Below are 26493 nucleotides of genomic sequence, written 5' to 3'. Positions count from 1 at the left end.
AAAAAATACAATCACCTGCCTGCTGATGCTTGCTGACATGAGATATAAAAAGACTTGTGGGAAATAATAAAGAAACTGGTACTTTGCTCGGTACTGGACTGTTCGTGTTTTTTCTTTACTTTTGACCGCTGCAACAATAACAACCCACCCCTCAGTCTGTACCATCCACATCCTGCTCAGCTTTAACACCTTTCAACTATATCCATAGAACTCTAAACAAGCAAAGCTATTATTTCAGGAGTCACAGACCATCCCCCAAGCTGTTGGCTGAGTTCATTTAGTCCATCACTGGTGTAACTGGAGCAGTCCATACTCATTCTCCATGGCACTTACAGGATACAGTGGCAGTGGCATTCAGCAACCAGTATGACATGTGCAATTCAACAGTACAGGCTGTTCTCACCCAAAAATCAAATCCCCTGGAGGTACAAATTGTCTTTGCCCATCCCTCTGCATCACTCACCAAGTCCCTGAGCAAAACCAATCCCACGCATAGCTTTGCCTTTGCCTGAGGCAAGACTGATCCAGAGTGTTGTCTCCAAACATTTCTCATGTGCACCACAGGGACTTTATCCCCTTCTGTGCTATGTGGGGGTTCTGACTGGGCAGGGCCAGCTGGGTTGGTGGAGGCTGGTGTAATAGATTAGCAGTAGTAAAGTAATTTACTCATAAAATTAGTAGTAGTAATTTACTCATTCAATGGTATTGCATGTTATATTTATATATATATATATATATATATATATATATATATATATTATTGTAATCAATGTTCTGTTAAGGCCAAAGGACTGTAAGTTCCAGAATGGGTAATTAACCTGTCAGTATTATAGGCTGATAGTCCTGCAGCTTGCAGTTCTTAAGCTGACAAGACAAATTATTATGCCTTGTTGAATAAGTCTTTTGTATCTTGTTTTTCTAAAAGTATATTGTCTAAAAGTGTACGCCTAAAGTAACGAAGGGAAGGACAAGGATCAAAGGGTCAAGTACGAGGATGATAAAGAGGATCCAAGATGAACATCTGGAGGGACCCACACACTAGGCCCCAAGGACGAAGAACGAATTAAAACTATGGGTAGGAAAGTCCCTGGCAACTGAAGCGGGCCTGCAAGAGAACCAACCAGAACCAGACCTGTGAACTCGGATCCAATAGAGGGATAACAAGTGACTATGGGAGGGAAATGGATAAGGGGATAAAGGTTACTGGTTTTGCCCACTGCTTTGCTGGCCGTGAGTGGAGCAGGGGTCTCCCCGGCAGCCCAGCGCGCTGATTTGCTTGTTTGCATTTTATAGAAATCTTTAATAAATTTTTGTTGCTATATTTCGGCCTAAGTTTCATTTACCTATAACACTGGGGTGTGAACTAACCAGGTGGCCTTCTCTAAATGTGGATCCCAGCGTTTGAAGGCCTCACCACCCATTGCTTTCCATGTGGTTTTTAACAGTCCATTGTACCATTCCACTTTCCCAGAGGCTGGTGCACGACAGGGAATATGATCCACCCACTCCATCCTGAGCTCTCTGCCCAGGTGCCTGTGAGGCTATTTTTGAAAGGAGCCCCATTGTCCCATTCAGTTCTGGCTGGGGGGCCACATCACCCCAGAACCTGCTTTTCCAGGCCCAGGATGGTGTTCCAGGCAGGGCTGTGAGGCACAGGATGTGTCACCAGCCATCCAGGGACTGTTTCCACCACTGTCAGCACACAGCACATACCTTGGTGGGTCTGGGGAGTCTGATGTGATGGGATGGGATGGGATGGGATCACTCTGCCAGGCCTCCCCAGATTTTGATTTCAACCATCATCCCCCACATCACAGAGGCTTTACCTGCCTGGCCCTGATTGATTGCAGCACATGATTCACAGTCATGGATAACCTGAGATGGTTAATTCCCCTTGGTCATGAGCCCATCTCTATGTTGCATCTCTTCCCTCCTGACCTGAGGTGTCATGGGCCCATGAAGCCAGAAATAGTTCACCTTTATGTTGCCAGTCCAGATCCACCTCAGACACTTTAATCTCAGCAGCTTGATCCACCTGTCTGTTGTTGGGATGTTCTTCAGTAGCCCGACTTTTGGGTACCAGCCTCAGTGCTGCCCCAGTCCTGTCCCTGCCCCAGGAGCTTGCACACAGCCTGGCCACGGAGACCCCCGTTCCCTGGGGGAGGATGCACGTCAGTGGGTGGGGGCACATCTGCAGTGCAGACACCTGGACCTGAGCCTGGCAGTCCCTGGGGCTGCAGGAGCAGAACAGGCAGGTCTGGGCACAAACCAGTGCAGACCAGGAGAGATGTTACCCCAAGACCCAGAACTCGAGGCCCCAAATTCCTGTTTCTTTCTCCATGCAAAGGAAGGGGCTGAGGATGTCACCTCAGGTGTCTTTGGTGCTGGTGGTGGCTCAACAGATCAGCACAAGAAGCTCAGCTGGGGGTGTGGCAGCCACCGAGTCCCAAGCCATGACAAGCCCAGGCTGGGACAAGCTCCAGGTGCTTTGAACCTAAAGAGTTCTTCCAAAGCAGAAGATACATTTTTTTTTCTCCTCAACAGAGGACAGTTCTCCCTCTTCTTCCCTCCTGAAACTCACCTCTTCCACTCATCTCCTCCACCTCATTCACCAAGGTCTCACTCTCTTCTCTCTCCAGCCTGGATGACAGCACATGTACAGAAAATCAACAGGAGGGCAGGAAGGATTCCCTGTTGAAAGTGCCAATGGCAGGACTCTGAGACTGCCTAAAGATGACAAAGCAGAGAAGCAAGGATGGAAAGGTCACATTATTCCAGCACTCTTTATACAGTCAGCACTCACCTGTAGGTGGGCTGCAGGAAGGGAGGTTTGGGATGAGTTGGCAGGTCTTCAGACTGTGCCCCACTCCCCTGATCTCTTGTCAGCTCCTGGCTGGACTGAGCTTGCCCAGCACTTGCAGCTTGTTTGAGTGAGCAGAGCACAGTGCAGAGGGGCTGGATGGCCTGGAGAGCACAGCTGGGACTGGGAGTGTGTCTGGGGGACCAGCCCATGGAGCTTCTCCCTCCCCTCCTCTGGGCAATGCCCCCCCTGCCCTGAAGCTTCCAGCCCACCTGTGACCTCATCTAACACTTGAATTTGGCTGCTCTTCCTGCTCCTACAGTGCCCAGCCCTGTCTGCAGCACAGGCTCTGCCACAGGGCCCCTCCCTCCTGCAGCTGCAGGGGGGTCAAAAGAGCCCCTGAGCACTGCAGGAACCTGGATCTCCCTGGGCAGGATGCTCAGAGCCCTCCTGGCTCAGCAGCACCACAGGCACCTCCAGCCCGCTGGGAGGGCACTTGGGGACAGCAGGCACAGAGCAGTGGCCCTGCTCTGGGTGTCCAGGCTGCACACTGGGGCGAGGGAGAGGGCTGGCTCCTGCCCTGGCTCTTTGCCCAGGTTTCTCCTGCTGCCAAGGGGATCATGGTGGAGATGTTTGCAGGGCATGTGCCGCCTCCATGGCTCAGCTGGTAAATGGGGGACAGCACTTACTGGGCTTTGCAGCACAGCTCTGTATTCTCCAGGCAGTTGTTTGTGTGCCCTGGGGTTGATGGCCTCATCCCCACTCATAGGGAACTCAGGGGGGTCCACTCTGCTTTGTCCCATAACTCTGAAAGCCACAAAATCCATCAGGGTGAGAGGGCAGCTGTTGCCAGGTGGCTCTGCTGCCTGGAGCTGGGATATGGTCTGGGAAAGCAGGACTGGGGACAGGCTGGTTTGGGAGGAACCACAGGAAAAGACAAAGACACAGACACAGAGACACACAGACACACAGACACAGAGACACACAGACACACACACACAGACACACAGACATACAGACAGACACAAAGACACAGACACATAAAGGTTAGGTGTGGGAGGTTACCTTGGCTGAACGCCAGGGGTTCACCGAGGCTGTGCTGATTCCTCCCCAAGGGGGATGGAAAAAAAACCCATAAAATCCGGGATTTCCTAAGAAAGGCAGTTTTATAATTATACGGAGAAAAAAGGAAAAAAACTGATGTAACATTACAAACACACAGGCAAAGGAAATTAACAGTAAAATTCTACTTTCCACAAGAACTGATGATCCCGTGCCACCAGGAGCTGTTCCCAGCAGCTCTCCTGGAAGAGGAGAGCCAGCACCTTCCTCCTCGCTTTTTTATATCTGAGCTGACATAACATGTTATGGAATACCTCATTGGTCCTTATACATCAGATGACTTCTTCTAGATCCCTCCTAGGGAAAGGATGTTATTCAGCTAAACAAACCCACTACCCACAGACACAGACACACAGACAGAGACACACAGAGACAGACACAGAGACACAGACAGACACACAGACACAGACACACAGACATACAGACACACAGACACACAGACATGCCCAGTCACACCACCAGACAAAGGCACAGGTCCCCTGTGGCACCCACATCACCCCAGCACAGGCAGCCACGTCCGCTCCTCCTGCAGGGCTGGCAGGGGGTCACTGCTGCAGGTGACCCAGGCCACCCTCTCTGCCTTCCTGTGCCCATCTGCACACACCTCCAGCAATGGCACAGCCCATCTGGCCAAGGGGTGCCCCTGTCCCACCCCAGGGCCCTCTGACCCCCCACAGCCAGCTTGATGCTCTCTGCAAACCCGCAGCCCTCACACACGCAGCCCTCAGGCCCCCCACACTTCTGGCACCCCTGACACCAGCAGGGACCCTCGGCCTGACTCCTACCCCTGCCTGCCCCTGGGCTCTCCAACTCACTGGCCAGCCAAGCTCAGGGACAGGCTCCCTTGTGCTGGTGACCAGTCCCTTTTGCACCCTTTTGGCCTCTCCCCTGCCTTGTCCTCCCCGACTCCTTCCACTCCACATGGCTTTAGTGCTCACACCTTTCCACTGGAACCCTCAGGTGTCTGGGACCCACGGTTTTCCTCCCCAGCTTCCATCCCCAGCTGTGCAGAGGTACAGTAATAAAAGCCAGGGTGGATGTCCCTGGAGTGACACCTCTGGATCTGTGATCCCAGCAATCAGCACCAGTGAGGAGCTTGGCTCATAACACTTCTTTCTGCTGTCCTTTGCTGTACACATCTGTGTCACTGGACCCATCCCTTGCTGCTTCCCTGTGTTCCTTGTCACCCCTTTTGGCCAGGGCCCTGATCAGCTCCCTTTGCCCCAGCAGGTGCCCCCAGGCCTGACTGGGCTGGGAGGGGGCCGGAACCCCCAGGGCTGAGCGCCCACGGGCACTGCCTTTGCCTCCCTCAGGGCAGCAGCTTTGCCTCAACCAACCACCCTCCATGGCCTTGCCTCTGGGCTGCCAATTGCTTTTAAGCAAGAGTGAAGCTGCTGCTGCTGCTGGGCTTTGCTCCCACCCACTGCCTCTGGGGGTGAATCCCGGCTCCATCACCTCCCTCCTGCCCAAATGGCCTCTGGGCTCATGCCAGGGATGTGCAAAGTGCTGCCACCTCTGTCCCCTCCTGAGCCCAGGGAGCAGCCCTGGAGAGCCCCTGCAGCAGGGGTGTGCCTGGGCATGCTGCCAGAAGGGCATGTCCAGATTAAAAACTCCCCAAATTACTCAACAACTTTCACTTTTGACAGGAGGCAGAGCAAGAGAAAACAGGTGTCAGCCTGGGACGGGGTGATAAGTTTTTTGGTTTTCAGACAGCTTAGCTGGGATCAGGGGACCCCTCCAAGGTGCCTGGTGACGGCCAAGCAGCTCCTGCTCCAGCCCAGAGTCCAGGAAAGAGCTCAGGGTCTCCAGGTACGTGGCATCTTTTGGGAAAGATGGGATGGATATCGCCCCCTGCCATCCGCCAGAACCGGACACAGTTTCCACTTCCCGTCAGCAAAGTGGAACCAAGTCAGTGGCAAAAAGGGGGGTGGGTGGCAGGGCCTTGGATTAGTGCTTGGACTCTTTGGCTTCCCTTGCTCCAAAGCCTTCTCCCACTCTCAGGGAGGTGCAGGCAATGAGTCCTGACTTGCTCAGCGTTTGTCCTTCTCCCCCTGCCCCTGTGAGTCTCTTTCTTAAGGCTGGATCAGAAAAGCCAGGGCTCCATAGGAAAACAACTGCCCCTTTCTGCTGGAATTGGAGGAGATGGTGCAGCTTGTCCTTTGCCTTCCCATGGGAAATTCCCACCACTTTTGGTACCAGTCAGGTCCTTTGCCTATAAAGCACTAACCAAAGTCAGTCTGATGAGGGAAAATCGATTTCAACCTTGGGCATCCAAGTTTCTTCCCTTGACATTCCAGAAAGGGCTGAAATCAGCAATGAACCCCTTGCAAAGTGAATTCATCCTGGTTGGTTGCTTGGTTGGTTTCGTTGTTTTAAATTCCCTTGTTTGTCTTCCCTTTTGCCCTTTGCCTCTCCTTCCCCATCTCCAGGTTGTGCTCCAGGGAGGAGGATGCTCTGTGGTTCCCCCATCCACTGCTCTCTGCTGGCTTTTGTCATTTCCACTTTAGTTTTCCAAGTTCCTCAGGGGCACTCAGGTAAGAATCCCCCTGTTCTTGCTGGATGCTGTGCCATGGCTTCCAGGTAGAATATCTTGCTGGCTGCCAGTGCAGCATCTCGCTGGGAACAGCAGAGCACAGAGCAGGGTCAGGCCCTTTCCTTTGCTGTTTGGTGTCCAGGCCGTGCTGCAGGGCAGGGTCCCTGTGCCAGCTGCCCTCAGCCCCTCATCTGCCCCGGCACAGGGACGCTGCCAGCGCCATGGCCCAGCCCGGCAGCACCCCAACCCCGCGCAGCAGCCGCTGCTGTGTCCCAGCTCAGCTGCCTCAGCAAACTCACACTTCTCTCTTCTTCCTACGGGCTCTCTCCCAGCTCCACTCACCGTCACTGCACCCCCCGGCCCCATCACCGTGGCCAAGGGCGAGGACGTGCTGCTGCCCTGCCGCTTCTCCCCGGGGCACAATGCACAGGACACGGAGGTGACCTGGTTTCGGGAGCAGTTCTTGCCCTTTGTGCATCGCTACAAGTTGGGCCAGGACCAGTTTGGGGAGCAGATGGTTCAGTACCGAGGGCGCACTGAGCTGGGGAAGGACGGCCTGGCCAAGGGCAGCGCGGACTTGAGGATCTTCCATGTCCAACTCTCTGACACAGGGAATTACACCTGCTTTGTTCAACGGGGCTCAGATTACGACGAGGCTCTGGTGGAGCTCAAGGTGACAGGTCTGTAGTTTGTGTCCCTGGTACCTCTAATTTACTTGCTCACAACCAGTGCTCTTGTTCCCTGTCCTGCCCAGAAACAGTCTCAGGTGGTTGCTTTGGAAATAGAGTTTTATAGTCCCTTGGTGTAAAACATCAAGAATGTCTCAGAGAGGTAAAATTGCCCACTGAGTAGCCATAAGGAGCTCATGAAATACTTCCTTTTTCAGAAGTGTTTTTGATAATGTTTTCTTCATAAAAGTGGGTGTAAGAAAAAAAATCTGTCATTGGGTAATAAGGGAAGAATACTGAGATGCTTTTATGTTGTAATATCCAGGCCAGTGCATTATTTTGCTGCAGTAGTGGCCTCCAGAGCAAATGTCTCTGTTCCATGAAAGAGACTGCAAGAAATGTCCTGACTCCAGGTGACATTCGTCTGAAAAACAATCTGGGATTTGTCTCTGTCAGTTTATCCACGTCAGGGAGAGAAACAGCCCAAGCAGGTTATCCCCCTGATACCCAGGAGCCCGCAGGGTGACCCAGAGTCTCTCTCTTTGCCCGCAGCCAGCGGCTCTGCCCCGCTCATGGCGCTGGAGCGCTACGAGCACGGGGGGATCCGGGTGGCCTGTCGCTCTGCCGGCTGGTACCCACGGCCCCGGGTGCTGTGGCACGATCCCCACGGGCGCCATCTCCCGTCCCTGTCGGAAAACGCTACCCAGGACAAGAACGGGCTCTTTGCAGCTGAGAGCAGCATCATCCTCACCAGGGCTGGGAACCAGGAACTCTCCTGCTCGGTGCAGCACCTCCCGCACACAGCAGGGCAGGGATCAGCCCTTTACGTGTCAGGTGAGTCGAGGATGGGCACGGCCCTGCCGACGGGCCCCCCGGAGCTGTGCTGGGCACAGCACCCCCAGGCCCCTGGCAGGACAGTGCTCAGCGTGTCAAGGCCATTTCCATCCCACCTGTGCAAACGGCCGCGTTGGTGCAGGAGCGCTGCCAAAACCCACCGGGGCCGTCTGCAGGGGCCGGTCAGGGGGGCAAAGCTACAACCCTCCCTGTGGCAGAGTTCATACAGACCCCTGGCTGAAAGAAGCACATTCCTAACACTGGAGCTAAATCCATTTTCACTGGGTGATTGGTTTGGGGCTGGGAATATATCAGAGCAGAGATGCAATGATGAACTGCATTAACCATACACCAAAGGGCACTGCAGTAGCACGACCTTTCCACCTCCACCCTGCTGCACTTGGAGTTTAGAAATTAACAAGTCCTGGAGACTTTATTTCCTAGGAAACTATTACTTTTTTCCTGGTGATGCTGCTCTGCAGTGGAGTGTTGCTCTTGATGCACGTCACCCTATTTCTGATCCTACGTTGCTTAAGGAAATATGTATTTGGTTTTTCCCAAAGAAGATGAAAGCATGATTTAATCAGAAATCACTTGGTTACAAATCCATCTTCCCTTTAAAAGTCGTCCGCAATGCAGACAAAATGTCATCAACCTCAGACAGGTGCAAAATTGCCAAAATGGATTTTTTGTCATTTTTTGCCCTTCTGTGGAGCACAGTCTGGTTTTCACCCTCAATGGGATTCAGATGGAATGACCTTTTATGAAACAGAAATAATCTCCTTTCAATTGCTACTTGCACAGTAACCTCCCTTTGGGGATTTTATTTTTCAGATCCCTTTTTCCAAGATGCCCATCCTTGGAAGATTGCCCTGAGCGCGGCCCTGGTTGCTGTGGTTGCTCTCCTTATTATCACTGTTTATCTTCTTAAAATTAAAGGTACCATCCTGGGTTTGGGGCTGGAGAAGGGGCTGGGCAGCCATCCTACTCAGCCACCTCTAGTCCTGAGGGATGAGGGGGTTGAGAAACACCAGGATGGAACCAGAGTCCTGTCCTGGTGTCTCAGGCACATGTTTGGTACCAGGGAACTTGAAAACCCAATGGCCTTAACTTCTGTCAGAGAAGAAAAGAAAGCTTTGTTCTCCCAGAAGAAGGCAAGGCAGGAAGTTGGCATTAAAGCAGCATCAGCTGCTCCTCTGCCCCAGCACAGAAAGGGAGCAAGAATTTGCCTTGACCTGCAAAGAATCCCTGGCAGTTTGGGGGGCCTGGCAGGGCCTCCTTTCCTTCCAAAGATCCCTCTGATGGGAGATGGTGCAGAGGAATAAAGGGAACTGAAATCCTCTCTTTCTTCCTGGCAGGAGATGGGGCCGCTGGGTCGTGCGGGCGCTGCAGCTCGTCCAGGCCCCGTGGCCCTTCTGCCCTGGGGGGGCTGTAACTCCTGCTGGGGGTCCATCAGTGCTCGTTGGAGGGGATGAGTTTCTAAATTATTTGCATTTCTTTCTTTCTTCACAGGAAAGCAGCAGAAAGAAATAGGTAAGCTTTACTTTCCACTGTCCCCAGTTTCCTGCTGGGGGTCCATTAGTGCTCTTAGGAGGGGATGAGTTTCTAAATTATTTGAATTTCTTTCTTTCTTCACAGGAAAGCAGCAGAAAGAAATAGGTAAGCTTTACTTTCCATTGTCCAGAAACTGGGGAACTCTTCCAATGGAAGAATTCATGGGTCACATTTCTGGAGGACATGAGGAAGGGAAATGCTTTGGCCAGTGGCTACATCCCATGTGAATTAATTTGTTTAATGCCGTTGTAATTTTCAGGAAAATCATTGCAGAACCAAAGCAAATGTGAATAGATGTTGTAGCAACAATAACTTGGCTTTTCAAAGGGCTCTCGAGGTTCTTGCCAAGCCTGGAGGAAGCTTTGGGGTAGCACATTTCATTGTGCAGGGGCCTCAGCTGTTCTGAGCACTGCAGAGCACAGGCACAGGGCCCTTAGGGAGCACTGCAGGGGACATTTCACCCCACGCTCCTCCCTTGGTGCTGCAAAGCTGCCCCTTCAGCTCTGCCCTGGAGCTGGAGCCCGTGCTCAGGTCTCCAGCAGCACGGTCTGATCTCTGCCCACAGCGGGCTCAGGGAGGGTGGGTGAGACCCAAAAAAGTCTTGGGAAGACAGGTCCTGAGGAGCTCCTGGGCTGCAGCTTTTCCCTTGGGAGTACTTTCAGCCTCCTCCCTACCCCAACAAGTCTATCCTGGAAAAGGATTTTTTACAGCCTGTGGAGGGTGGTGGGTCCATTTGGGCTTTTTTCTCTCACTTTTAAAGTGTGAAGTGAACCAAAAAGTGGTTCACTTCATGGTTCCCTTGGTGATAGGTGGACAGAGAGAGTGAATTTGGGAATCCAAAATGAAAGGTGTCTGAGGATGGGATCGGGTGGGGGCAGCAGTAGAAGTGGCAGGGTGGGAGTGCCCTGGTGCCCTTGGAGATGAGGGACCTGCCAGAGATCATTTCCTGCCCCCAGGCTGAGCAGGACAACCTCCCCATGGGCGGGGGAGCAGAGCTGCAGGCTGGGGGTGGGACAGGGCTTTGCACTGCTCAGCCTTGGCACAAACCCGCCCTCCAGCCCGTGCAGGCGGTCCCAGGAGAGGGCAGACAGGGGATGTCCAAATCAGTGGCCCACAACCCATTTGTGCTGCTTTCTCTTCCTTTTCAGAGAAACAAGCCCAGGAACTCGGTGAGTATCATTCTCTTCTCTTTGTGGGAGTCTTCTCAGTTGGGCATTTTTTCTCCCCTGTGTTTTTCATGTGTGCCCTCCTTTTGGGCACAGAACAAATACAGAACTTGATTCAGAAACATTCTTTTCCGTTGGTCTCTGTGTGGTTTTAGGCTCTTCCTTGTAATAGTTCTGTACTAAGAAGAAAATTCTTTCAGTTCTCAAAGTCCAAACTGACCATAAATGCATGTCCCAGTCAGGACAGGCAGTGTGATTGGATTTGTAGGAAATGGGTGGAGCCCTTCCATGTAGTCAGACACTGAAGTTTTGAAGCAACTCGCTGTGAGATGACTTTGACAAAGATAACAACAATTCAGAAAATGTGCACCTCCACTGGCATATCATTCCCCTGAGCTAACCCAGCCCCAGTGTGTTCCATTGCCTCTGACCTGTGGTTTTTGTGGGTTTTTTTAAAGCCTGGAGAAGACACGCAGTGCCTATAGAAGCAGGTAACTAAGTTTGGTCTTTCCTGGTGCTGAATCATCTTGCCTGCTTTAATGGCCCTTCCTGGCAGTTCCCCTCCTGCAAGTGATGCTGCTGGGACCAGGCATGCTTCTGCTGAGCCTCCCTTTCCTTTGCTGCATGTCCCACTTCCAGGCAAATCTGGAGGATCCTTGTCCTTGGTGAGCTGTGCACAATTCTTCATCCTGGAGCTCTGCTGATGATCCTCTTCCCTCTCTGCTCCCTCTGTTCTCTCTGCTGCAGTTTCTCTTCCTTGCACTCATGTTGTCACCTTGTGCACCTTGCCATGCCACCCTCTGCCAGCTCTCCCTCCCCCCCTGCTTCTTCCTTAGGCAGCCCCAGCAAAGATGTGTCCTGGGCCGAGCTCTGCCCTGATGTGTTGATTCCATCTCTCCTGCAGGGAACGTGGTTCTGGATCCAGACACAGCCCACTGTGAGCTTGTCCTGTCTTACAATGGCAAAAGTGTGAAACGAGTTGACACACGACGGAACATCCCCGACACCCCTGAGAGATTTTACCCGTGGTGCTGCGTTCTGGGCCGTGAGGGCTTCACCTCGGGGAGACACTACTGGGAGGTGGAGGTGGAGGATGCAGGAGGATGGGCTGTGGGGGTGTCTAGAGAAGATGTGAGAAGGAAGATTGATATTGAGTTTAAACCAGAGGAAGGCATCTGGGCAGTGGGGAACTGGACAGGGCACTTCCAAGCTCTCACCTCCCCTGATCGCATTCCCCTTCCCAAAATCAAGGCTCCCAGGCGGATCCGGGTCTCTCTGGATTATGAAATGGGACGGGTGTCATTTTTCAGTGTTGATGAGGAGATTCCCATCTTCGCATTTCCACTGGCATCATTTGGGGGGAAAAAAGTCCACCCTTGGTTCTGGCTGGGTCCTGGGACATATCTGGAAATATGTCCCTGATGAAAGGGAAGGAGGAAGACAAGGCTTTTTTAAGGGACCTGGGGAGTTCAGACTCACAGTAAGACTGAGGTTGGAAGGAACCTCTGGAGGTTTCTGATGCAACCACCTGCTCAGAGCAGGGTTAACCTCAGGGCTGCCTTCAGTGTCTTTGGACCTTGTTCAGCTGAGTGTTGCAGGGTCTCCAAGGGCAAAGGTCTCATTACCTCTCTGGTCCAATACTGCATCTCTCTCAAGGGTAAAAACAAACCCTTTCTGTGTCATCAGAATTTCTCCAGTTGCGACTCGTGGTTGTTGTGTCTCATCCTCTCTCTCTCCCTCTTGAACACCAATTACACCAAAAAGGGATCACTTTGTAAATGTACACAATAAAGTTCCTCTGGTGGGATTTGTCTGGATGTATGTCAGTACCAAGGCTGTCTCTGAGGGATATCCCCACCTCCCTGTAGCCTGTGGGAGTTGCAGGCACTTTGGAGAAAAGGGTTCAGTGCATCCTGCAGGAGCCCAGGAAGTCATGCCAGCGGGGCTGGTCCATGGCTGTGCTTGTCCCCACACCTGCCAGCAGCACAAACCCCGGGGATGAGCTCACCTGTGCCCTGGGGATGCCCAGCACTGCCAGATGGGCAACTCCAGATGATTTTGCTGTAGGGGAAGCTGCCCCCTGCAAGTGGAGGAGAGCAGTAAGTGCTTTCTCTGAGGCCAGACATGGCCAGCAGGACTCAGGTTGTGAGACCCCACCTCAAAGAAAGACATTGAGGGGCTGGAGTGTGTCCAGAGAAGGGAACAGAGCTGGGAAAGAGTCTGGAGCACCAGCAGCAGCTGAGGGAGCTGGGGGGCTCAGCCTGGAGGAAAGGAGGTTCAGGGGGGACCTTCTTGCTCTCCACAACTCCCCAACAGGAGGGAGGAACCGGCTGGGGTCAGTCTCTGCTCCCAGGGAACAAGGGACAGGACAAGAGGAAGCAGCCTCAAATTGCACCAGGAGAGGTTTAGGTTGGATATTAGGGAAAACTTCCTCCCAGAAAGGGTTGTCCAGCCCTGGCACAGATGCCCAGAGCAGTGTTGGAGTCACCAACCCTGCAGGGCTTTAAAAGCTGTGTGGATTTGTCTCTTGGGGACATGATTAGTGGTGGGCTTGGCATTGCTGGGTTGCTGGTTGGACTCGATGATCTTAGAGGGCTTTTCCAACCTAAAGGATTCTATGTATAACACTGTTGTGGTTGTTTTCTACCAGCCACCTGATCAGGAAGTCGCTGAGGCCTTTTACAGAAAGCTGGAAATGGCCTCAGGGTCACGGGCACTCATCTCATGGGGGACCTCAACCTTCCTGATATCAGCTGGGGGGACAGCACAGGAGGTCCCTGCAGGGTGAGGAGATCACTCTGTGCCACGGGTGGTGGAGGAGTTCACAAGGAGAGGTGCTGCTGGTCCTTGTACTAACCAGCACAGAAGGACTGGTTGGGGTGTGCAGGCTGGGGACAGCCTTGGCTGCAGTGACCATGCACAGTGGAACTCAGGATCCTGCATGGAGGAAGCTGGGCCATAAGCAGGATTCCAGCCCTGGCCTTTATGAGAACTAATGGCCCTGTGACTGCACACAGATCTCTGATCCTTCCCCAGGCTCATTCCCCAAACTCTGTGTTGGTCTGCAGGCAGTTCAGGGGGAATGGAGCAGGCAGGTTTCCCAGGAGGGGTGCAAGAGGATGCCCCACAGCCATACACACTCCTGAGGTGCCTGGCCTTCTGTTCTCATCTTGGGAGGCCAGGAGGGAACATTTGTCACTGCTCTGGCTGTCCTGCATTATTCCCAGCTGGATGGGAAGGGAGAGGCAAGGCCCCTTTGGATCCTGAGCCCCCGAGACCTTCCATTTAAAGCCCAGCTCTCCAAGTTGACCATCCTGCTGCCCAAGGTTCCCTGGTCTCTTCTAGGCACGTGGATCCCACACCTCCCTAACAGACTACAGTCATCAAAGAGTGTCCTGCTGTCATAAAAGTCCAAACCCTCCTGACAGCACCAGCCACAAAGCCAGAAGCTGATTTGCTTTCCACATCTATTTCTGGCTGTCCCCTTTCCTCTAATGGGCAGATGGAGGAAAAGATAACTTGGACACCGATATTGTTCACTTGCACCCTCAGGGCTTTGTAATCTCCCTTGAATCTGCCCAGCTTCTGACTTGGGTGTCATTTGTGCCCCATAGAAAAGCAGCAGTGGAGAGCAGTGGGTGCCCTTGACAGGTTGTGGCACCCCCTCAGCAACGTCTCTGAGCTCAGCTGCCAGAAGGGGGGAGACCTCTGGTGACTCCCTGCAGGGCTGGCAGATGAGTGCCTCAGTGGCCCTTAACATAGTCCCCCACTGGGAGCACTCATCCTTTCTTTTAGGGGGTCTGCTGTGTTCTGCTGCTGCACTTTCTCCTGGCAGACAGACCTTGCTCAGGGGTGTCTACAGCTGTTAAAGTGTTGACTCCGGGTTTGGTTGTTATGCTGAAGGGTGGAGACTGAAGCAGAGTCCTGCTTTTGTGGGCCACCAGATCTGAGGTGCCTCGTTCTCAGTGCTGACAGTCCTGAAATCTGGTTCTAAACCCACCCACCTGCATCCACCTCAGCTCCTCCAATACTGTACAGCCTTTGAACTCTTCCCTGCTCCTGACAGAACACATCATCAACCTGTGCACACCTTTTCTCCAGGAGGAGGGGCTGGGCACTTGTTGCAACGGGATCTTGGGGTTTAGAGATGGAACAAGAACTAATAGTGTTTGCAGCAGAAGGTCCCAGAGAAAATTCCTGTGCTTTGATTGAAAGAAAGCAGCCAGGCAAGGTGGGGAATCCATGAAGAAAGGAGCTGAAGCAGCCGAGCAGGCGATGCTGGGTTGATGTAGAACCAGGGGTATTGTCTTAAAGGAGGTCATAAGGCAGTCACTCAGAATTTTTGGGGCTCCAGACGCAGATGACCACCAGAGATCTCCAATGAAACCCCTCAGAGACCTTAATAGGACATGTATGCATGGTAAGAAGTGTTGAGAAATGTCATGGATATGGAACAGGAATGTGGGGAACAAAACAGGAAGAATCATGTCATACTGACATATCAGCTTGGGCAAGTTTGGAGCTGGCTTCCCACCAAATCTCCAACACTCAACAACAGAGCCTTGCTTCCCAGAGAGGGGAGGAAAAAAACCCAAACAGCCAAAACTATAGCAAAAATATATTTTACATATAAAACAAATATATACCGTGAGAAATACTATATACCTATAACCCCAGAAACCCCAAATAGCTTCCTAAAGGGAAGAGGGGAAGGGAGAAGGGAAAAAAGGACAAAAAAAAGGATGAAAAGGGACAGAATCAAAACAGGTCTACACAATCTAAAAACCCGGTAACCAGCAAACTAAAGAACTGGCAAAATCTCCCCACTTCCCTCGAGAGGAGCAGGACGGCTGGACGCGGCCCAGCACTGTCCCCTCACGCGGGGCAGAGAACAGCAGCCACTGTGGGCCTCAGCTCCAGATGAGCGAGACCAAGACAGGCACCCACCGTCCTCGAACCTCACCGCAAAGGAAGAGAGCGAACCCTCTTATCTCTGCCTTATTTATACCCCAGGTGACATAAAGGAACAGCATGGAATACTTCCTGGGTCACCTTCTTCGTTCCTTCCTGGTTACAAGCTGGTTTCCAGGAAGGCCTGGTGTGAAAACTATCACACAGCTGTGGTGAGGATCCCTCTGGGTGCACTTTGGAAACTGATTCCCAGGGCACCCGGCGTGCTGGAGTCACTTCACTGCACCCTAATAAAAGAAGGCCTGGCTTCTCAAACTCCCAAATTTGGTCTTGGAGGTTTCTTTCAAGAGCTGAGTTTAGGCAACAAACCCACCACCTGCACTGAAGTCTCCCTCCTTACCAGTTCTGTTGGGGTGAAGCCTTCCCTTGGGAAGGTCCAGGCCTGCTGGATCTCCATGGAATGGAGGGTCTGCTGTGAAAGCCTCTGTGGTGTTTCAGGAATGGTGCTCCCCAATCAAGTGCTCCCACCCAGACTCTCCCAAAGCAGATGCTGCTCACTCCCCCTGCCCACACCTCTGGTTGAGAGCACAAAAGGCAAAGATCATGGGTTGAGAGGAGAAAAATTCACTGGAAACAGCAATGATACCATAAAACCAACAGGAACAGCAACAACACGAATAAGAGAAGTGTACAAAGAGAGGGTGATTTACATGCCAAATGCTCACTGAGCCTGTGAGCGAGTTTGACCTGGTTTCCCACCAAAATCTCCAATGCTCAGCAAAAGCCCTTCCCCTCCCTCCCCTTTTCAGCAAAGAAAGGAAAGGGAAAAAAATTATAGAAACTGAGAGAAACCAAAACCAACTGAATTATACCAAAATATATGTTTATTTTTACATATATACAGTTATATATAGAAAAATATTATGTACAGCTCCCAAGAAAGGGATACCCGGTAACTAACAAAATAAAGAACTATTAAAATCTCACCACTTCCCTTGAGAGGAGCAGGACGGCTGGACGTGGCCCAGCACTGTCCCCTCACGCGTGGCAGACAACAGCAGCCACTGTGGGCCTCAGGTCCAGAGAAGGAAGACCGAGACAGGGACTGACCATTCCCAAACCTCGCCGGAAGAGAAGAGAGCGAACTCTCTTATCTACGCCCTTTTATATGTTGGGTTATGGAAAGGAATGATATGGAATACTTCCTTAGATTTCTGACCCCGTTGCTAAGGAAGGCCTAAAATATCCGAGAAACCAACCCACTGCAGCCTGAGACAAGGAAACAATGGTTCCACCCTCCACGTGTAAGGAACACCCTCAGAAGCAGGAGAGAAAATCCCTTTTCCCCACACCTGGAAATGATGTGAGGTGGTCTCATAACACAAGGTCTTGGCCATGGCCTCTCCCACTGATCTGCACTGGGACCAGAACAGCATGTCTGGCCTCAGAGAAAGATCTTGGAGAGATGCAGCATGGAAGAGAGGTGCAGAGAGGTAACGAGATCTCCACCCTAGGAGACCCTTCTCTTACTGCCTCCTCTTCATCAGGGCCATATTTTCAGACATGTCCCAGGACCCACCCAGAACCAAGGGTAGATGTCTTCCCCCCCAAATGATACCCGTGGAAATGTGAAGATGGGAATCCCCTCATCAACACTGTAAAATGCCACCAGTCCCATTTCATAATCCAGAGAGACCCGGATCCGCCTGGGAGCCTTCATTACAAACAATTCAGTGGGACTAGGGGAGGTGAAAGCTTTCATGACTGTGTGTTTCCCCACTGCCCAGATGCCTTTTTCTGGTTTAAACTCAATATAACCCTCCCTTTTCGCATCTTTGCTAAAAATCCCCACAGCCCATCTTCCTGCATTTTCCACCTCCACCTCCCAGTAGTGTCTCCCTGAGGTGAAGGCCTCACGGCCCAGAACGCAGTGGCGCACGTTAAATCTCTTGTCATTGTAGTGGATGTGCTGTCGTGTGTCAGCTCGTGTCACACTTTTGTCATTGGCAGACAGGACAAGCTCACAGTGGGCTGTGTCTGGATCCAGAACCACGTTCCCTGCAGGAGAGATGGAATCAACACATCAGGGCAGAGCTCGGCCCAGGACACATCTTTGCTGGGGCTGCCTAAGGAAGAAGCAGGGGGGGAGGGAGAGCTGGCAGAGTGTGGCATGGCAAGGTGCACAAGGTGACAACATCAGTGCAAGGAAGAGAAACTGCAGCAGAGAGAACAGAGGGAGCAGAGAGGGAAGAGGATCATCAGCAGAGCTCCAGGAGGAAGAATTGTGCACAGCTCACCGAGGACAAGGATCGTCCAGATTTGCCTGGAAGTGGGACATGCAGCAAAGGAAAGGGAGGCTCAGCAGAAGCATGCCTGGTCCCAGCAGCATCACTTGCAGGAGGGGAACTGCCAGGAAAGGCCATTAAAGCAGGCAAGATGATTCAGCACCAGGAAAGACCAAACTTAGTTACCTGCTTCTATAGGCACTGCGTGTCTTCTCCAGGCTTTAAAAAAAACACAAAACCACAGGTCAGAGGCAATGGAACACACTGGGGCTGGGTTAGCTCAGGGGAATGATATGCCAGTGCAGGTGCACATTTTCTGAATTGTTGTTATCTTTGTCAAAGTCATCTCACAGTGAGTTGCTTCAAAACTTCAGTATCTGACTACATGGAAGGGCTCCACCCATTTCCTACAAATCCAGTCACGCTGCCTGTCCTGACTGGGACATGCATTTATGGTCAGTTTGGACTTTGAGAACTGAAGGAATATTCTTCTTAGTACAGAACTATTACAAGGAAGAGCCTAAAACCACACAGAGACCAATGGAAACTAATGTTTCTGAATCAAGTTCTGTATTTGTTCTGTGCCCAAAACGAGGGCACACATGAAAAACACAGGGGAGAAAAAATGCCCAACTGAGAAGACTCCCACCAAGAGAAGAGAATGATACTCACCAAGTTCCTGGGCTTGTTTCTCTGAAAAAGAAGATAAAGCAGCACAAATGGGTTGTGGGCCATTGATTTGGACATCCCCTGTCTGCCCTCTCCTGGGACCGCCTGCACGGGCTGGAGGGCAGGTTTGTGCCAAGGCTGAGCAGTGCAAAGCCCTGTCCCACCCCCAGCCTGCAGCTCTGCTCCCCCGCCCATGGGGCAGGTTGTCCTGCTCAACCTGGGGGCAGGAAATGATCTCTGGCAGGTCCCTCATCTCCAAGGGCACCAGGGCACTCCCACCCTGCCACTTCTACTGCTGCCCCACCCAGTCCCATCCCCAGACACCATCTTCAGCCACCTTGAATTTTGGATTCTCAAATTCACTCTCTCCGTCCACCCTTCACCAAGTGAACCACTGAGTGAACCATTTTGTGGTTCACTTCACACTTTAAAAGTGAGAGAAAAAAGCCCAAATGGACCCACCACCCTCCACAGGCTGTAAAAAATCCTATTCCAGGATAGACTTGCTGGGATATGGAGGAGGCTGAAAGTGCTCCCAAGGGAAAAGCTGCAGCCCAGGAGCTCCTCAGGTCCTGTCTTCCCAAGACTTTGGGGGTCTCACCCACCCTCCCTGAGCCCGCTGTGGGCAGAGATCAGACCGTGCTGCTGGAGACCTGAGCACGGGCTCCAGCTCCAGAGCAGAGCTGAAGGGGCAGCTTTGCAGCACCAAGGGAGGAGCGTGGGGTGAAATGTCCCCTGCAGTGCTCCCTAAGGGCCCTGTGCCTGTGCTCTGCAGTGCTCAGAACAGCTGAGGCCCCTGCACAATGAAATGTGCTACCCCAAAGCTTCCTCCATCTCTAGAAGGAAAGGAGGCCCTGCCAGGCCCCCCAAACTGCCAGGGATTCTTTGCAGGTCAAGGCAAATTCTTGCTCCATTTCTGTACTGGGACAGAGGAGCAGCTGATGCTGCTTTAATGTCAACTTCCTGCCTTGCCTTCTTCTTGGAGAACAAAGCTTTCTTTTCTTCTCTGACAGAAGGTAAGGCCATGGGTTTTTAAGTTCCCTGGCACCAAACACGTGCCTGAGACACCAGGACAAGACTCTGGTTCCATCCTGGTGTTTCTCAACCCCCTCATCCCTCAGGACTAGAGGTGGCTGAGTAGGATGGCTGCCCAGCCCCTTCCCCAGCCCCCAAACCCAGGATGGTACCTTTAATTTTATGCAGATAAACTGCAAAGCAAATCAGAGCGACCACAGCAACCAGGACCAGGACCAGGGCAATAATCCAAGGATAGATACTTCGTAGAAAGGGATCTGAAAAATAAAATCCCCAACGGGGAGGTTACTTTGTGAGTAGCAATGGGAAGGAAATGATTTCTATTTCATACAAGGTCATTCCATCTGACTGACGCCGAGGGTGAAAAACAGCTCCTGACTCTGCTCCACAAATAGACAAAAAATGACATTAAAAAAACCCAAAACATTTTTGGCAATTTCACACTTGTTTGAGGCTGATGAAAATTCTCTACATTGTGGAGGATTTTTAAAGGGAAGATGGATTTCTAATTCCTTCTGATTAAATCATGCTTTCTTTTCTTTTGGAAAAAAACCCAAACATCAGATTTCCTTAGGCCACATGGGATCATGAATAGGGTGACATGTGCATCAACAGCAACGCTCCAGTGCAGAGCAGCATCACCAGGAGAAAGGTAACGCATCCTCAGGGAAATAAAGTTTCCAGGACTTGTTCATTCCCAAAGAATAAGAAGAACAAGAGTTCAAAAACAAGTGCTGCTGTGGTGGAGCAATATCAAGAACACTTTTGAAGGAGGAAGCATCTTACAAGCTCCTCATGGCTGCTCGGTGGGCAGTTTTACCTCTATGAGACATTTTTGGTATTTTCAACAAGGGGACTTAATGGGACTGTTCCCAAAGCAACCACCTGAGACTGTTTCTGGGCAGAAGGACAGGGAAAAAGAGCACTGGCTATGAGCAAGTAAATTAGAGGCCATGGTTGGGCTTTGTGAACGAAGATTTGGGAAAGGTCTCTACCCACGTTTGTCACAAGCGCGCTGGTGGCTAAAAAGGCCAATATGAGACAGGCACGTCCAATTGCAAAAGGCACAGCAGAAAGACTCCAGAAAGAAATTAGAGGTACCAGGGACACAAATTACAGACCTGTCACCTTGAGCGCCACCAGAGCGTCGTCATAATCTGAGCCCCGTTGAACAAAGCAGGTGTAATTCCCTGTGTCAGATGGTTGGACATGGAAGATCCTCAAGTCTGCACTGCCCTTGGCCAGGCCGTCCTTCCCCAGCTCAGTGCGCCCTCGGTACTGAACCATCTGCTCCCCAAACTGGTCCTGGCCCAACTTGTAGCGATGCACAAAGGGCAAGAACTGCTCCCGAAACCAGGTCACCTCCGTGTCCTGTGCATTGTGCCCCGGGGAGAAGCGGCAGGGCAGCAGCACGTCCTCGCCCTTGGCCACGGTGATGGGGCCGGGGGGTGCAGTGACGGTGAGTGGAGCTGGGAGAGAGCCCGTAGGAAGAAGAGAGAAGTGTGAGTTTGCTGAGGCAGCTGAGCTGGGACACAGCAGCGGCTGCTGCGCGGGGTTGGGGTGCTGCCGGGCTGGGCCATGGCGCTGGCAGCGTCCCTGTGCCGGGGCAGACGAGGGGCTGAGGGCAGCTGGCACAGGGACCCTGCCCTGCAGCACGGCCTGGACACCAAACAGCAAAGGAAAGGGCCTGACCCTGCTCTCTGCTCTGCTGTTCCCAGCGAGTTGCTGCCCTGGCAGCCAGCAAGATATTCCACCTGGAAGTCATGGCACAGCATCCAGCAAGAACAGGGGGATCCTTACCTGAGTGCCCCTGAGGAACTTGGAAAACTAAAGTGGAAATGACAAAAGCCAGCAGAGAGCAGTGGATGGGGGAACCACAGAGCATCCTCCTCCCTGGAGCACAACCTGGAGATGGGGAAGGAGAGGCAAAGGGCAAAAGGGAAGACAAACAAGGGAATTTAAAACCAACCAAGCAGGATGAATTCACTTTGCAAGGGGTTCATTGCTGATTTCAGCCCTTTCTGGAATGTCGAGGGAAGAAACTTGGATGCCCAAGGTTGAAATCGATTTTCCCTCATCAGACTGACTTTGGTTAGTGCTTTATAGGCAAAGGACCTGACTGGTACCAAAAGTGGTGGGAATTTCCCATGGGAAGGCAAAGGACAAGCTGCACCATCTCCTCCAATTCCAGCAGAAAGGGGCAGTTGTTTTCCTATGGAGCTCTGGCTTTTCTGATCCAGCCTTAAGAAAGAGACTCACAGGGGCAGGGGGAGAAGGACAAACCCTGAGCGAGTCAGGACTCATTGCCTGCACCTCCCTGAGAGTGGGAGAAGGCTTTGGAGCAAGGGAAGCCAAAGAGTCCAAACACTAATCCAAGGCCCAGCCAAGACAGGACCTGGCTCTGCTCTGCTCTCCCCCCCACCCCCCTTTTTGCCACTGACTTGGTTCCACTTTGCTAACGGGACATGGAAAGCAGAGCTGGTTCTGGCAGATGGCAGAGGGCAATTTCCATCCCATCTTTCCCAAAAGATGCCACATACCTGGAGACACTGAGCTCTTTCCTGGGCTCTGGCTGGAGCAGGAGCTACTTGACTGTCACCAAGAGTGTTGGAGGGGTCCCCTGATCCCAGCTGAGCTGTCTGAAAACCAAAAAACTTATCACCCTGTCCCAGCCTGACACCTGTTTTCTCTTGCTCTGCCTCCTGTCAGAAGTGAAAATTGTTGAGTACTTTGTGGAGTTTTTAATCTGGACATGCCCTTCTGGCAGCATGCCCAGGCACACCCCTGCTGCAGGGGCTCTCCAGGGCTGCTCCCTGGGCTCAGGAGGGCACAGAGGTGGCAGCACTTTGCACATCCCTGGCATGAGCCCAGAGGCCATTTGGGCAGGAGGGAGGTGATGGAGCCGGGATTCACCCCCAGAGGCAGTGGGTGGGAGCAAAGCCCAGCAGCAGCAGCAGCTTCACTCTTGCTTAAAAGCAATTGGCAGCCCAAGGCAAGGCCATGGAGGGTGGTTGGTTGAGGCAAAGCTCCTGCCCTGAGGGAGGCAAAGGCAGTGCCCGTGGGCGCTCAGCCCTGGGGGTTCCAGCCCCCTCCCAGCCCAGTCAGGCCTGGGGGCACCTGCTGGGGCAAAGGGAGCTGATCAGGGCCCTGGGCAAAAGGGGTGACAAGGAAAAGAGGGAAGCAGCAAGGGATGGGTCCAGTGACACAGATGTGACAGCAAAGGACAGCAGCTCCTGCAGTGCTCAGGGACTTTATCACCCCCCTGCAGCTGCAGGAGGGAGGGGCCCTGTGGCAGAGCCTGTGCTGCAGACAGGGCTGGGCACTGCAGGAGCTGGAAGAGCAGCCAAATTCAAGTGTTAGATGAGGTCACAGGTGGGCTGGAAGCTTCAGGGCAGGGGGGGCCATTGCCCAGAGGAGGGGAGGGAGAAGCTCCATGGGCTGGTCCCCCAGACACACTCCCAGTCCCAGCTGTGCTCTCCAGGCCATCCAGCCCCTCTGCACTGTGCTCTGCTCACTCAAACAAGCTGCAAGTGCTGGGCAAGCTCAGTCCAGCCATCAGCTGAGCAAGAGATCAGGGGAGTGGGGAGCAGACTGAAGACCTGCCAACTCATCCCAAACCTCCCTTCCTGCAGCCCACCTACAGGTGAGTGCTGACTGTCTAAAAAGTGCCAGAATAATGCGACCTTTCCATCCTTGCTTCTCTGCTTTGTCATCTTTAGGCAGTCTCAGAGTCCTGCCATTGTCACCTTCAACAGGGAATCCTTCCTGCCCTCCTGCTGATTTTCTGTACATATGCTGGCATCCTGGCTGGAGAGAGAAGAGAGTGAGACCTTGGTGAATGAGGTGGAGGAGATGAGTGGAAGAGGTGAGTTTCAGGAGGGAAGAGGAGGGAGAACTTTCCCCTCTTGAGGAGGAAAAAATGCATCTTCTGCTTTGGAAGAACTCTTTAGGTTCAAGGCACCTGGAGCTTGTCCCAGCCTGGGCTTGTCATGGCTTGGGACTCGGTGGCTGCCACACCCCCAGCTGAACTTCTCGTGCTGATCTGTTGAGCCACCACCAGCACCAAAGACACCTGAGGTGACATCCTCAGCCCCTTCCTTTGCATGGAGAAAGAAACAGGATTTTGGGGCCTCGAGTTCTGGGTCTTGGGGTAACATCTCTCCTAGTCTGCACTGGTTTGTGCCCAGACCTGCCTGTTCTGCTCCTGCAGCCCCAGGGACTGCCAGGCTCAGGTCCAGGTGTCTGCACTGCAGATGTGCCCCCACCCACTGACGTGCATCCTCCCCCAGGGAACGGGCTCTCCTTGGCCAGGATGTGTGCAAGCTCCTGGGGCAGGGACAGGACTGGGGCAGCACTGAGGCTGGGGCAGTCCAGCAGGAAGGGGTTTCCCACCCTGGGAAAAAAACTCACAGTCTTTTCTCCTGCCGTGGGGATGCCTGTTCTGAGCAGCTTCTCATTCTCTGTCCCCAGCTGACCTGACCCTGGACCCAGACACTGCCAACCCCTTCCTCCTCCTGGCCGGTGACCAGCGAAGGGTGGGACGGGGGGACGAGTGGACGTCGCTGCCCAACACCCCCGAGCGGTTCGACACGGAGCCGTGTGTGCTGGGCAGGCAGGGCTTTGCTGAGGGGAGACACTGCTGGCAGGTGGAGGTGGCTGAGGCAGGGGACTGGTGGGCTGTGGGGGTGGCCCAGGAGTCTGTCAGGAGGAAGGGGGTCCTGAGCTTTACCCCCCGGGAGGGGATCTGGGCCGTGGGGCAGTGGTTTGGACAATACCATGCATTTACTGACCCTGACTGGACCCCTCTGCACCTTGCCCACCTCCCCAGGGCCATCCAGGTCTGCCTGGACTTCAGGGACAAGCAGGTAGCATTTGCTGATGCTGAAAACGAAGCCCCAATCTTTGCTTTCTGCCTGGCCTCGTGTCCTGGGGAGAGGCTGCACCCCTGGCTCTGGGTGGGGACGGGCTCGTGGCTCCAGCTGTGCCCCTGACATGTGGAGGGAGCACGGGGGGCAGGGGAGAGAGTGGAAAGGCAAACACCATCACCGTGGGTCTGGGAACTGGAAGGGTTCTTCTGTGTCCTGCTGGCTTCTCCCCACGTGGTTCCTCTGGCCACCAAGCAGAGGACTGGCAGGTCATGGAGGTGGATGCCACCACAGAGCCTCCTTCATCCCACCCACCCCTCAGCTGGGACTGCAGGGAGAGCACCAAGGCTCAGAGCATGGAGGAGCTTGGTGCCAGGAGGGCCAAGGGCAGGCAGGTGGCACCGAGTGCCAGGGCACTGCAGAGCTGCTCTGTCCAAGGCCACGGAAAACACAGCAGGTAGTAAAAGGTGCTGGAGCAGTGCCTCAGGCTTTTTTCTATTGATATGAAGTTAAAAAACCTCAAGCATAGCTGGGTGCTGATGATAACACTTATCTTCCCCACACATCCAAACCTCTCCTTGCCTCCCCTCCACTCGTCACTGGCACGTGCACCAAGCACATTTCTTGCAGCAGGGCCCTGGGAGCAGCTCTGGGGGCAGCCCAGGAAGGCAGGACACAAAGCTGAGCAGGGTCTGGAGTCCACAGGAGAGGCAAGTCCCACAGATCTGCCGTTCTCCGATCTCTCCCCATCAAGGTCTCCTTTTCCTCACATAGAACAGACTAGATGGGAATATTCCACTTGGAAGGGACTTATAATGATCACCTCATCCTGAACCCTGCAGGGCTGACCAAAAGTAAAGCTTGTTACTAAGGCCATTGTCCAATTGCCTCTTAAACACTGACAGGCCTGGGGCACTGACCAGCTCTCGAGGAAGACTGTTCCAGACCATCCTCTTGGTAAAGAAATGCTCCCTCATGTCTAGTTGGAACCTCCCCTGGAGCAGCTTTGAACCATTCCCAGGTGTCCTGTCCCTGGATCCCAGAGCTCAGCACCTCCCTCTCCATGTCCCCTCCCTAGGAAGCTGCAGAGCAACAAGCCTCCTTTTCTCCAGAGGAGACAAGCCCAGAGCCCTCAGCTGCTCCTCACAGGACAGCACTAGATCTGCTCTGGAGAACTGGTATTTTGCAGGAAAGGACATTCAGAGACATGCCAGACATGGAAAGTTGGGGAGGTCTCATCCCACAGGATCCTGCTAAATCCTGCCCTTAGGAGAGGAGAAGGTGAATGTAAGTGAAGGGGAACCTTGTCCTTGGTCCAGCCTGGAATTCCTCTTCAGGCACATTGCTGGTTGGACCCTCTTAGTGCCACCTCAGTTGTCATCTTTGTGGTGGCATCTGGGCACAGACAAGAGAATTTGTCTCCGTAGCTACTCCAGTAGCTGCAAAGAGTTGCAGTGCTGGGTCAGGCCCAGTTATCTTCCTCCAGAGCCCTGCCCTAACCCTCTTCCAATGTGGTAGGACCAAGACTGGGGAAACCATGGATCTCTGCTCACAGCAGGGCAATTCCTACCCTCCATGGGCAGGTGACAAGGGGCACAGGCTGGGCACAGGTCACTGGGTGGTGAGCAATTGTACTGGACATGGCTTGCTCCTCTTGGGTTTTATTTTTTTGATTATGATTACTATTGTCATTAGTATTATTATCTTTTACATTGTTTCAAATATTAAACTGTTCTTATGTCAACCCACAAGTTTTTTTTTTTCCTTTTTTCCCCCCATCCCACTTTTGGGGGGCTGTGTGACCGAGTCACTGTGTGATGTTTAGTTGTCAGCTGGGGTTTCACCACAACAGGATTTCATGGCAGAAGGTTTGGAGATGGAGATGGCAGAAGATTTGTAAGCTTTGGTTCTGTCCCTTGTCCTGGGAAACACCCCAAAGGAGCTGTGCTGTACATTGAGGGACACCTACTTCAATCAAGAAGAAGAAATTCCTTTCTGAAAGCCAGCTCAGGAAAGCTGGATTTTCCAACAGATTGGTGCCCTGGATCCAC

General features: G+C 52.8%; 3 protein-coding genes across 8 annotated transcripts in view; 2 read left to right on the top strand and 1 right to left on the bottom strand.

The window, feature by feature from the left end:
- The window catches only part of LOC127481453 (thaicobrin-like), a 43944-nt gene extending 17751 nt beyond the window's left edge, over positions 1-26193 (top strand). For 2 of the 5 annotated variants that reach the window (XM_051810777.1, XM_051810775.1), the window contains 2 exons: positions 23297-23442; positions 24048-26193. In XM_051810777.1, the coding sequence (XP_051666737.1) occupies positions 23370-23442; positions 24048-24568 (594 nt within the window). In that variant the 5' untranslated portion in view covers positions 23297-23369 and the 3' untranslated portion in view covers positions 24569-26193. Of the gene's footprint in view, positions 1-22931; positions 23221-23296; positions 23443-24047 lie in introns of those variants that run through there. The other 3 variants (XM_051810778.1, XM_051810776.1, XM_051810774.1) reach the window with 3 other exon arrangements.
- On the top strand, positions 5739-12484 carry LOC127481408 (butyrophilin subfamily 1 member A1-like). Its single transcript, XM_051810692.1, has 9 exons — positions 5739-5830; positions 6352-6456; positions 6788-7135; positions 7676-7957; positions 8792-8896; positions 9470-9490; positions 10660-10680; positions 11136-11168; positions 11582-12484. The coding sequence occupies exons 1-9, from the start codon at positions 5755-5757 to the stop codon at positions 12097-12099; spliced, it is 1509 nt and encodes a 502-aa protein (XP_051666652.1). The 5' UTR covers positions 5739-5754; the 3' UTR covers positions 12100-12484.
- Positions 16455-22639, bottom strand: LOC127481420 (butyrophilin subfamily 1 member A1-like). 2 transcript variants are annotated; one of them, XM_051810709.1, is made up of 7 exons: positions 22118-22639; positions 21378-21482; positions 20699-21046; positions 19730-19834; positions 18546-18566; positions 18060-18092; positions 16455-17646 (listed from the first exon to the last, which is right to left on the bottom strand). In XM_051810709.1, the coding sequence occupies exons 2-7, from the start codon at positions 21460-21462 to the stop codon at positions 17132-17134; spliced, it is 1107 nt and encodes a 368-aa protein (XP_051666669.1). In that variant the 5' UTR covers positions 21463-21482; positions 22118-22639; the 3' UTR covers positions 16455-17131. The 2 variants fall into 2 exon arrangements, with proteins under 2 accessions (XP_051666669.1, XP_051666668.1); XM_051810708.1 differs by having other exon boundaries at positions 22019-22124.
- Positions 26194-26493: the final 300 nt, after the last annotated feature.

This window comes from Manacus candei, unplaced genomic scaffold (assembly GCF_025592945.1).
Source record: "Manacus candei isolate 608988 ecotype Guabito, Panama unplaced genomic scaffold, ASM2559294v1 h1tg000078l, whole genome shotgun sequence".
In the NCBI taxonomy this organism is placed as follows: Eukaryota; Metazoa; Chordata; class Aves; order Passeriformes; family Pipridae; genus Manacus; species Manacus candei.
This window is presented reverse-complemented; position numbering and strand designations above follow the sequence as displayed.

Excerpts from the sequence above, each read along its gene's own strand:
- LOC127481408 (XM_051810692.1), top strand. The coding sequence starts at position 5,755 with ATGGGATGGATATCGCCCCCTGCCATCCGCCAGAACCGGACACAGTTT. Across the intron at positions 7,136-7,675 it reads GGTGGAGCTCAAGGTGACAG|CCAGCGGCTCTGCCCCGCTC; the intron begins GTCTGTAGTTTG and ends CTTTGCCCGCAG. Across the intron at positions 10,681-11,135 it reads GAAACAAGCCCAGGAACTCG|CCTGGAGAAGACACGCAGTG; the intron begins GTGAGTATCATT and ends GTTTTTTTAAAG.
- LOC127481420 (XM_051810708.1), bottom strand. The coding sequence starts at position 22,115 with ATGTGGCATCTTTTGGGAAAGATGGGATGGAAATTGCCCTCTGCCATC. Across the intron at positions 21,047-21,377 it reads AGTTCCTCAGGGGCACTCAG|CTCCACTCACCGTCACTGCA; the intron begins GTAAGGATCCCC and ends GCTCTCTCCCAG. Across the intron at positions 17,647-18,059 it reads CGCAGTGCCTATAGAAGCAG|GGAACGTGGTTCTGGATCCA; the intron begins GTAACTAAGTTT and ends TCTCTCCTGCAG.